This window comes from Sipha flava, unplaced genomic scaffold (assembly GCF_003268045.1).
Source record: "Sipha flava isolate LNK unplaced genomic scaffold, YSA_version1 93_pilon_pilon, whole genome shotgun sequence".
Lineage (NCBI taxonomy): Eukaryota > Metazoa > Arthropoda > Insecta > Hemiptera > Aphididae > Sipha > Sipha flava.
Genome location: NW_020273633.1, coordinates 87259 through 100463, shown reverse-complemented (window position 1 = coordinate 100463; position 13205 = coordinate 87259). Strand labels below are relative to the sequence as shown.

At 30.1% G+C, this 13205-nt stretch overlaps 1 protein-coding gene across 1 annotated transcript; it reads left to right on the top strand.

The window, feature by feature from the left end:
• Nucleotides 1-4103: 4103 nt before the first annotated feature.
• On the top strand, nucleotides 4104-6475 carry LOC112693743. Its single transcript, XM_025568939.1, has 2 exons — nucleotides 4104-4251; nucleotides 5953-6475. The coding sequence occupies exons 1-2, from the start codon at nucleotides 4246-4248 to the stop codon at nucleotides 6340-6342; spliced, it is 396 nt and encodes a 131-aa protein (XP_025424724.1). The 5' UTR covers nucleotides 4104-4245; the 3' UTR covers nucleotides 6343-6475.
• Nucleotides 6476-13205: the final 6730 nt, after the last annotated feature.

Genomic DNA, 13205 nt, shown 5'->3' with positions numbered 1-13205 from the left:
AACTTTGTCCAGGTGGTATCGGTGTTCGTCCAAGTTTTCGGAAAAAATAACAATATCGTCCAGGTAAACTTGAACGAGCTCGTCCAGTTATCCACGTAGAACTTCGTTCATTAACCGTACAAATGTCATGGTGCTATTTTTAAGACCGAAGGGTAGTACTCTGAATTGGTATAGCCCTCTACAAGTCCGGAATGCTGAATATTTCCTAGCGTTCGGGTTAAGCGGTAACTGCCTGTATTGAGACTTAAGGTCCAATACGCTAAAAATGTTCGCCCCCCCTCTTTTGCCGAATTAACTTGTTTAAATCTGGCATCGGGTAAGCGTCAGACTCGGTTAGGTCGTTCAGTCGTCTGTGGTCAATGCAAAAGCGGGAAGATTCATCTATTTTCTTAGCTAAGACGACCGGGGCTGACCTTAGGGAAAAATTTGATTCCACTAGTCCCTGTGATTCCTTGTCCCTAATCATATAATCATCATAATACTCGGTTACCGAGTCTCGGTAGTATAATGGTAAGTATCCCTGCTTGTCACGCGGGTGACCGGAGTTCGATTCCCCGCCGGGGAGCCAATTTGTCGTGTACTAAAAAAATCAGTGGAGCTGAATAAGTTAACACGAGTATTCAGGGTCGAAGTTTTCGTATTTATTCGTAGAATAAACAAAAATTAAGGTGGTAAGATGAAAATCAAATGATGCATAAGAATTGAAAAAAAATGTTAAACAATGAAACAAAAACAGGTGCGCGCGTATATAAAATCGAGGTGTCCCCTCGTATGTGGTTGGAAAAGAACAGGCCGAAACGAACCGGTTCGATAGTCTAGCCGTGCGGACGTCATCGTGACCGCTCGCGTCCCCTGTCCGTTAATGGGGGGACGGGGTGTCACGGCGACGTTGCGTACCGCGGTCTGATGGTTGATGAGAGAGATAAAGGAACGGTCGGCAACAGACGTTTTGATAACGGCTGTCGCACGAGTCCGTGTCAATAACCCCAGTTCGATTTTGCCGGTGTATACTAGTTGCGGTCAAAATCAAAAATAACGTACTAGTTGCGGTCACTCAACATATATATCTAGTATATATAGTATATATCATGGTATTTTATTTACAAAAAAGTTTCAACATTTTCCTTTCCATTTTATAAACAGACTTAGACTGTCTACACTATTTTTATTGTGTAGGTTTGAAATCACAGTAGTAATTGTAAAAAGTCACGCGGCAACTTCGGATGAACATTCATTCTTGCAGTGTATATATTTTTTCTAATCAATGTGACGCCATTTGACCCCAGTACACTGAGTACTGTACTTGAAATCTCAGAATAAAAAATGTTGAAGGGACGCTCGCTCAACTGCTTCACTGCTTTACGTTTAACACTGTAACTAACCTTTTGTCGTACCATTGATTGGTGATCATCTAGTTCGTGATTATACTACTATTGGAGGGGCGTATAGAAAGGGCGATGTGGGGGTCAGATCCCCATAGGTCTTTTAAAAATTGTATAAAATAGTGTTCTTAATATAAGGAAATTATAAGGAAACAAAAAAAATATTTCAAGGATTTTGTAAATTATTATTATGACACATTCAATATATATATATATTTTATAAATTATTATTTTGAATGTGCAAGTCCTTTGGCTTAGGAATTTTTCTTCCATAATAATTTGTTTTCGATTGATCCCCCCCCATACAAAAGTTATATGTACGCCACTGTACAATTTTATCTATTTTATTTACAAACTTTACAGATAAGTAATAAGTATATGACCGCAATTAGGATATTACCTACAATTAGCGTGACCGCAACTGTTATATGTCTTTATTTCAAAAATCGTCTCTGACCGCAACTCGGATGCAGCCGATTTTGCATACCAATCATAATTTCCATTTTCGTATTATTTCATCAGTTAAAGATGTTGATGAATATATGCCAGCAGTGCTTCCAAGTATATTTTCATCAATAACTGGTAAGTGTATAACATTACTTTCATGTTTTTTCTGTGGAAGGAACAAAATTAAAATGTTTATAGTATGAGTGTTATGGGCCAATTAATTGGTAAAATATATTAATAATCCAATTTTGTATTTTAAATACTGTGCAAGATGATTTTGCAATAAATTTAGGAAAATATGATTTTGTATTTGGAAATGACTAAATCTGTGTTGATGGGACCCATGGTTTAAACTTTAAACAGCTAGTTACGCTTTTATAATAAAAATATTAAATATTAAATCTAATTATAACATTTGTATTATATTTTTGCTTGAAATATTCGCAATGAATTGTGTATTTTTAAACTTTAAATTACGATATTGTGTTTTTTTTCGAATCGTGTATTATTAAATTTATTTAACTATTTTAATTTAAATTTAGCTATATATAAAATCATTATAATGAAAATGATGTTATCATTTTATCAATATTATCACTAAAGACCGGATTTATATTCTCTCAAAATACCTTAAATATGATGCTAATATTCTCTAAAAAACCTTCAAATATTCTTATTATATTCTCTTAAAAATATGTAAAAATATTCGAAATTATTCAAAAATAATCAACAAACATCAATATATGGTTTAAAATGCATTTTTAAATTTTTTTTTTTTTAAACATTCTTTTAATCATAAGATATATACGTAGTTGCGTATTATAATAGAATACTATTGTACTTCAGTAAGAATAGGAATATAGTAAAAATATTACAGTATAGTCTATAGCAGGGATCGCCAACGTTTTCAAGCAAGTGAGCTACATTTGACATTTAAGTCTCTAGTCATTTACATCCAGGAAAATTTAGGTCTTTAATCTTTAATTCTAATATTCCATTATCCAATTAATCTGATTATTTTACGCGATCGACCGATAGTGGTAAATTTACAACGATCGACTGATTGGCGATCCCTAGTTTACAGTATAAAAATTTAAAAACAATATTCCTTTGGTATATTTTAATTAAATTTTGTATTAGCACTATTGACACAATATTAAAGATAACAAATAACCATATATATATATATTAAAATATAATAAAACAAAAAAAAATGGTTAACAACAGGTAATCCTTAAATAATAATAATTTAATACAAAATATAAAATAACAATATAGGTATATATATGTATAAAAAATAATATTTCTTTGGTGCATACAATGGTAAATATTTACTTTCTGGAGAATAAAAAAGAAACTTGAAATACTATTTAAATTTTATTATATGAATTAACAATAATATATTTTACATATTATCTGTACTCATGTTAGTTCTTCTATCGCTAAAAATTGTTTATAGAGACTAAATGAACGTTCAACATCAACAGATATTAGAGGTGCAAACTTCATGTCAACAACTTCATTAGGTGTAAAATATTCCGGGAGATCTTCATTGTTTCCACATAAAATGTTCCCCCAACTTTTACTAACATTTGGTAACCTTTATTTTTTTAACTTGATTGAGACACTTTAGTATTTTTATTATGTTACCCGTTTCACCAGGTATATTGGTTAGTTTGTAGATAACAGTTTGTACAATATCCAACTATGAAAAAAAAATCAAATATTCTAAAATATATTAAATGGGCTAAATATTCTCTAACCTATGATATATTCTCAAATATGCAAAAAAAACTTTTTTCTACAAACTCAGAATTGAATGAGTCGTCCACATTTTTTATTTTCATACAAGGGCATATTCCAAGTAACGATATGTAAAAACATATAAATCCGGTCTTTAGTTATCACATTTTGGTAGCTACAAAAAAAAGGGGCTAAATGTAGGCAATATTGTATAAAGACACAAAACATTTTTTTCCTGCGGAGATCCATTCCTATATATTATATACTTATTTCTCTACATACCAATTGATTTTTGGTCTTGGGTGACGACCATACATATTATGTTTCCACGATATGTTGACCACGCGGCGTTTGTTATTGCCAAGATGTTATCATAATTTTACTTTTCGAACGTACCAAACACAAAGGTTATTTATTTAAAAATACGAATGACACGTGTTGACTTGTCAGACTCACCTTCCTATCCTTCCACAAAAATTGTTTTGCACACACAAATATTTACATACAGCCGGCCACTTCTTGAAACTCGTTAGTCGTAGTTGGTTAGTCCGTACAGTCTTGCGACGCAAATAACCGCAAAATCTCTGAAGCGTTCCACGAGCTCTATATTTGCAAACCGACGGTCTATCTTGTCGTTATATTTCAGTTTTGTAAGTCGATCCATACAACAAAAATGCAGGTAATTTTAATAATAGTATAGTATAATAGTAGTAATAGTAGTAAATAGGCTTAATTAGTAATTTAATTTTATGAACATTTTGTTTTAAATAGTTTGATTATTGCAATAGTTTAAAATTACAATAAAAAAATAACAATTTATCGGATGTTAATAATTTCTTTGTGAAGGAAATTACTTGTACCTACCTAAAATGTGACAGCTGACAATAATGTATAGGTAAATGTTAATATACCATATATGTAGTGTGCTATAATATTATTATAGTAAAATAAAACAAGTTATTCGACCGCCGCGCCGATAAATAATATTTATGAGAAAAAATTACGCCGTTGAAAAATCATAATGACTTATTTTCATAAGCGGAAATTTGGTGAAATTAGTGGGGGGGGGGGTTAAGCATTATTTGCTCATTACACCTATAGATATCCATATACACAATTATTTATTTCAACAAGGCAATTTACAAAGTTTGACAATTTGACATACTCAACAATTTAACCAAAAAAACAATTAAGTGCCTTTAAGATAAGTATTTTTGGAGTAGGTATTCTAAACAGAAATTATTAATTAATTAAATTGAACAACCAATGCAGGTATTATTACATTAATTACGATCGTTCCAAGTCATGACAATAAGTTGGTAAAATCTTATGAATTTTATTTAATTTTTATCATAGAATATTTATTTATTTTTATTCAGTTATTAAAAATGCATTTTACAATTATAATAATTATTGTATTTTTAGTCACTTAACAATTTTTAGGGCTAGGGATCTAAGATATATACCTTACATTAGTGGGGGGCTTAGTCCCCTTAAGCCCCCCCCCCGATTTCCGCCTGTGTTTATTTAAAAAAAAAATGTCAGATAAGTTAAACGAATATTAATTGGTATTTTTATTCCTTGGAATTAATTTCTTAACTCATTATTACCGGCAAGACATGATATTTTAAAATTATTATTTATTTTGCTTTCCATAAAATAAAAACCCAAATTTTATGAATATTGATTTGAAACGCAATGATTTTGATATGACAAACATTTAAATAAGGTGATTCAAATGAAATATGGAATTAATTCTATTACCCATGATATTTATGTTCCGAAAATATTAAAACACTCTTTATTTTACTAAATATTTCCATGTCTTTATAAAATCAGCAATAATCACCACCGGTAATTTACAAAAACTAGCAAAAGAGTTACCCTTTACGGATGTACGAACACTTTGGAAATACATTTCTTGTTTTCGTAACTAACAACCATTAATATAAATGCGTTTCGTATTAATATACTAACTATAAGAAAAGACAATGTGACGTAGGTCTTTCATTGTAATAGTCTTATATATGTTATGCATAAATTATAAAGCAAAAATATATTTTCTTTTTAATGAAAAATTTAACATTATTTCCCAACTGTTTGGTATATTATATTATTGGGAAAAACGGTTGAAAATAACAATTTTTTCTAAAGTAGGTACCATACTATAAGTCCAATTTCTGAATTTACGCTAAATGAGGGATATAAAATATGTGATTTATGTATATTGTGTAAAATTAATTTATTTAAACTTTAAACTATACTTTACAAATTTTTATTTTCATACGCGATAAATATACTTTCTTAATCTTATTACATCTTAATATTTGCATTTTAATGTATATAATTTTAAAGAGATATATATTTTTTTTTTTTGAAGGGTCTGTGGAATTCAATTATTGTTTTCATGGCATTGATAATTTGCATAAGTGCACAAAAGCCATTTTATGCATCTGGTAATGTGTACCCTGCTGTTTTACCACATCATTTACCAAGCAGTACAGATATCGATAATAGATTTAACGGAAACATAGACACAACAACTGATCCATATGCGGCATTTGAAAAAGATCCAAAGTATAATGTCGATAAACAATCCATCGAAATAATTAAAACGTATCCGCGGGATAAGCAACCATTTTGGTATATAAACGCAGATCAATTAAATAATTTTAAAGGCCGCCCGCAACGAAATGAAACTACCACCGCGGCCACAACGGGTACAACGTCCATAACGACTTCAACGTCTTCAACTACAACAGAACAATAAAATAATTTACAATATAAAATTATATTTATATGAAAAATAATTCGATAAAATTAATTGGATTATAACCACCTGAAACTTAGTACCAGGCAACTCATTTATCAAAAATATAATTTTAATGACTTAAAATACTAAAGTACCTTAATTTGTTGTTACTTGAATAGTGTACAATTAATTTATGGTTTTAATATGTTTATAAATAAAATTAAAAATCGTTTCATACATTTTTACCACTTGATTTTCAAACATTTGGAATATTTTCCAACATCATAATAACCTTAAACCATTGAGAGTTGTGTACAGTGTCGCTAAAACTATGGACCAAAAAAGTAGATTATAATAAGAATAAAAAAAAAAAAAACATTAAAATTATATTTACAGTGAACTCAGTTGCATATTTACGAAAAATTGATAGCTATACTTTTTTTACATGGATTCTGATTAGATCCTTTTTCGAAATCCTAACTCTAAAATTGACCAACAAAAAAAATTGTAATAACTTTGCTGTGTATACTTCCTACTTCATAAAATATTGGTCTTCTATATAATTTTATATTATAGCTAAGTATGTATGTGTATTATAATATTTATACCAGTGGTATACCCGGGATTTTATTACTGTGAGTCAGCCTAACTCAGAAGAGGCCATGTCGTGTAGCGTCAGTCATCTATATTCTATGTACTACAAATTTGCTCGTTTCGCTCGCAAATAACGATTTACTTTATTTGTTTCATATATTGATTTCTAATATATATAAATCACTTTTCACAATAACGAATATTACAGATAGAAAAAATTATAAAATATAGGTATAACAATAAATAAGAACTTATAAATACAATAACAAATATTACAATAATTTTCTTTGATTTTTCTTTACAGAAAATTAATAAAAAAAAAAGAAGACATTTTAACCAAAAGCTTTAGTACATGTTTTGAACATAAATAATTTGGCTGTTTAAAATTTTATTAAAACCTATTTTATAACGTATTTTTATAAAAAATAAATTTTAAATTCATTTTTTTGTTAAAAAATGTTCTTAAAATGTTGTACAACCCCATTTATTTATTTTAAATGCATACCAAGGATAGAAAAAGTTGATGGATTATCTTCTTCACAATAATTATTGCCATAGATCAGGGGCAGTCAAACTTTTTGCCCGCGATCAACTAAAAATATACTTCACCTTTGAGAATTAATTTCCATAAAAAAGTTTTTTTCTTATTTTGCGTGCCGTCAGTTCAATCGTTAAGGTTGTCAAATAATAAGTCAACTCATAAAATTAACAACTGTTATAATATTTATTTAAGTTTACGTATTTGTATACAAGAAATAATTTTAAGTTAAATACTTATTAGTTAATATGTTTTAATTCAACTGGTGTGAAGGACAGGACAGGACAGGACTAAAACACATCTTAATAATGGTTTGTTCGGGACTACCTTATAAACCCCATTATTATGGGATATTTGGCCGGGACATAGTTTCTAATGATATTAATATTCTAGACCCCTTCGAAAAGAATCTACTATCAAATTTTATAATGCCTTATAAGCAAGGCTGTTCAGAGGGGGGGGACAACGGGACCATTTTGCCCCAGACCCTGTTGTTAGAATATTTTGTAGGGGCCCCCATAAAGTTTTGATGTAAAATAATCAATAAGAAAGCTTCAATCACACAGTATTACACGCTGCGTGTCGACTTGTTCGATTATATTGAGCGATAAATACCATTGATTATGAATAAATAATAATAATAATAAAAATAATCAATGATAATACAAATAATATTAAATTCTATTATGCACGTATGTAATGCAATACATGAATTTAAATGAGCTACATTGGTTAAGGTTTGGAAAAATACGTTTGCAAGAATTTTGTTTATCATATCTTATTATTACGGTCGAAGGGCCCTCAAATTATTTTGTCCCTGGCCCCGGAAAACCTTGGGACGGCCCTGCTGATAAGAGCATGTTTTTGATATTGTTTCGGTCATTGCAAACTATGCCAGTTTTATGACCTTATAAAGGCATGTTCTTGATGTTGTTTCGGTTTTTGCAACAATGCCAATTATTTGTGACTCCTCTGTAAGATTTGAATATTCACAAGGACATATATTATATATGCCCACAACGTAGATATCATGGTGTTTTCACATATAATGTAATTTGTATTTGCGTATGTAATAATGTATATTATAATGTAAGCCCCAATGCTATTTATGTGGACCCCCTATGAATTGGTAGTCGTAAGGACCTACATTTATGTATGTCTATAACTCTTGTTAAGTATCTATATTTTTTGTGTACGTGGTCTAAAAATCAACTTTAACACGATCGACTTTGAAATCGTTTTGCGAACGATCGTTTGGCCGCCCCTGTTGTAGATGATTTCTGTTAACAAGATACCAAATTTGGTAGGTATTAGATTTAAGGAAAGACAAAATACTCTGATTTCTTTTAACCACTTTTTGTTTTCCTTTGAAAATACACCTTTTTCCACAGTCTTATTTATTTAATTCGACGTTTCATAATTTAACCAAAAAAATTAGTGAAATATAAAGCCCGATTCACATTAAAGCAACATAGATCGCTATGTAAGATGCCTAAAATTTCCTCTTGTTCCATAACACGTGAAAACGAATTGGAACATTGATAAACAAATGGTAAGGTAAATACTAATGTTACTGTTTGGTCCACACACAAGCAACGTGTTGATAACAAACAGTTGATAAACTATATGACACGTGACTGAACTGAGTCCATACTGATCAACATGTTGCCTGTTTACCAATTTATTATATTGTGTTGTTGTACTGTTTCGCTTTCAATCGCTTGCATCAAATTATTGATAAAACATTTAATAATTTCTGGAAATATATAACAACTTTTGTAGTGTCAACATATTTCGACTTAAAAAGTTGCAATATGTTGCCTTAGTGTGGACCAGACTTAATAGTACAATAAACACTCTGAATGTCCTAAGTCCATAATGATGGACTTTGTACACTCAGACTCAAAATCATTGAATGAGGAATTAATCATGATTGGTAAATTGGTAAATATAACTCATACAATTGTATAAAAATAGAGTAGGTGCATTATTAAATGTATTGCGACTATAAATGTGAATATACTAATGTAGCTATACGTACTTAATTTAAATAAGCGCTTGTAATATTATGATTTACAATGATATATGACAATAAAAATATATGACGAGGTATTCAAACTGTGCGTCGCAGCTCCCAGGGACGTCGCGTGAGTTGATAAAGGGAGCAGTGGAAAAAAAACAGGATTACTTATTAACGTAGAGTACTTATATTTACTGGATAATGAATAATAGTTATTAGTCGTTGATACACTTTACCACTGATTGTCTGCGACCTACGATGCTATTTTCTGGTTATAAAATATAAAAAAAATTTTAATTTAATTTATATAATTAATATTATATATATCATGGTCTCGTTTGAACTGTAGTACAGATGTTTAACTTTCAGATTTATTTTCGGAATGTCATGACTAAATTTTGCTTCCAATATATTACAAAACAATTTTAATTTTTTAAGTAGAAAAATGTATTATAAAATTATAACACCGGTGAGAAAATTCATGAGGATTTACCCATAAGTATCACAACATAACGCAATAATTTAATGCACTTGAAATTGTTCACAAGCCACTTACAAGGAACAAGTTATTCGATTATAAATTTATTTGATTATTCTAATTTAATGACGTAGATAACAGGAATAATTCTCGGTAATTACGCGGAAAAATAATTATGTTGACTACTCGTATGTTTGTAATCCCGCCTTGACGTATTCAAAATTTAATTTATACTACCTTTGAAATAAATTTAAGACGGGCGTTATATATTTATGAAAGTAATTCCTACATACTTATGTTATTTATAATTTAATATATTATACTTCATACTTTGTACTTTATTTTGATAAACGAATTTAAAACATTATATAGCTGCTAAATAACACGTAATTAAATATAAAAATTAATGAGTTAAATAAAAAAAGGAATTGTAAAATTGTTTTAAATTCTTAGTTATGTGTACTTGAGATCGATCAGTCCTATTTTTCAAATATTAATCCATAAATCCGACAAATTTGATTTGAATATTTTAAAATTCAAGAATTTTTAAATGTTGATGGTTCAAAATTAAAAACTGGAAATGTGGCCTGATTAATCTCACGTAGAAAAATAATGAGTTCAAATAGTTTTATAGAAATCTTATCCAGTGCTCGACTTGGCAAAATTAAAGAAGGGGGACTCTATTTACTTTAAAAAAAAGAACATCCCCAAAACTGGCTGAGCGTTATGATTATAGCGTAATAATAGTAGGGGGACGCTAAAATTTCTGAAAATTAGTTGGGGTACTCCGTCCCCCTGCGTCCCTTCTCAAGTTGAACACTGATCTTATCGCATACTAGGTTGATCGGTGGGATAGACAAAAAATTCACACAAATGATTCATGCATTATGGACTAGAGCTCTGGAATTTGAAAGTGTGTTAAGATTCAGGTGTATTTAATTAGTAAATCACGAATATTTACTTTACGAGTGCTTAAAACAAAAACCAAAAAGTAAAAACTAAGAATATTTATACCTACTATTCTAAAAAAAAATTTTTCATAAACAGTATTACGCCTAGTTTACACAGTGCATAATATTTGTCACTCGTACTACTTGTCACTTGTACTAATCATCTAGCGGACACACGCACAACTGATTTATGCATAGTATTTGTAAATAGTAAATAATAAATAAGTGATAACATAAAGATATAATTTATTATTATAATGAATATTATTAATTAAATACATAATAAATATAGTCACCAGACGCTAAGCATTAAATTAAATGGACCGTCGAAGTATTCTAAAAGTATTATTCAAATATAATAATATCAGCTTTAATAGATGAACTGGAAACTGAATTAAATCAAAAACAAAAACTAATATGCACAAGGAAATGGCTCCTTCTAAGAGATACACATGGTAATTTAGTTGGATTATTAAGAGAACTTGCAACAGAAGATAGATCAGAGTATAAAAGTTTTATGAGGATGACTATGGAACGTTTTGTAACGTTCCGTTCAACTTTAAAATATCAGTAACCTTGCTCCTACGATTTCTCGATAGTCGATTGTACTCGCATTTTTTTTTTTTTTTTTTGTGGCATCGCAAACTTAAATAGAAGTTTAATTTTTAATTTAAATATTTTACCCATAAACCTAACTTAATCTTACTTCCTTATCCCTACCAAACACCTGCAGAAAATGCTCATTTTTTCTAAATTCACAATCCACCCTGAAAACCAATTCTGGTTGTGCCACTAACCGATAGTAGTACTATAGTCGAGAGCACGAAAAATGAGCGTTGGTAACCGCGACCCGTTGTTCGTACCCACTGTTGTAACCATTGGCTCTCAACTTTGTGCTGTCATGCTGCCGTTACGTATCGTATTCACGGGCACGAATAATGAGCGATAACTACAGATATAGGTATATGTATATATAGTTGTTTTATATATCTGTGGCGATAACATGAACAATGAGCATAAATTTGATAATAACCACTTTAAAAAAACAGGCGCTTGGTACATGACGAATAGCGATCATTTTTCGTGCTCCCGACTATAATACAATCACCATGCGTTGCGAGTGTAACCGCGAGTAGAGTAGTCATGGAGAGATTAGTTACTAATCATTAGTAAATAAAACGACGTTTTATTCAAGCTGCGGTCGCACGATGATAGTTATTATCATGAGAATACGTTATAGTATATAAAAAATTTTAATGTGTTCACACGAGCGGTGTATGAGGTGATAGTGAATTTTGATAGTAGATGGAACATTGAGATCAGTGGTGTAGTTACGAGGAGGATGTAAGGGGTTTCCACCCCACCACAGATTTTTGCATTCGCAGTTTTACTGATCCATTAATTTTAGGCACGAACTAAGATTACAACATAGTTCGTGATTTTAGAATATACAGATAAGCGGTACCATGTAACGACCGGTTCCGCGATGGCAACTGCTACAGAGCGCTGTAGTATGGTTGGTGGGTATCATGAAACGGTTACGTCAGGGGGAGGGATTGTTGTAGATAACCATGCACGCGGTACACGGTGCTCTTACAGTTATAATGTGCATTACTGCAGTGTAGAGTAATTATTGTGCACACAAATACTATTATTTATTGCAATTATTATTGTTATAACACGACATATTGCAAGCTTATTACCAAAATAAAACCAAACAAACCAATGGCCATTTTATTACACCAAATGTATGGATAATAAGCAGATTCTTTCAAGTTTCACTTGTTACAGACGTACAGTTGAGTTGGATGTGCTGAACGTGATTTTACACCGCCTTAAATTCCATTATAATTTTTGACATTTTATAAGATTGCTATACTTGAAATATATATATATTATTTTATTATTCATTATTTTTATTATTATATAATTGATAATACCTGGTAGTATGAGCCAATATTCTAACTGTATTAAATCCTCCGGTAAATTTCTGAATTTGAAGTTCTATCGTTTTCCAAAAGAAACTTGGAATATTAATTCAGGTATTTCTCACATAAAATAAATAAATTTATAATATTTAAAAAAATAAATAAATAAATAATTCAATTTAAATTTTAAATATAGAAAATATAAAACTATTTTCGATCGATGATAGTGTTATAATCGATATTTATGCCAGGAACACTTTTCACCCGAATCATTTATGAATCCAGTTTCAAAGAAATTAAATTAATCTGTATATTCTAAAATCAATGCTGATACTAAGCACTACTCATACATGTTTACACGTGTGGTATTAGT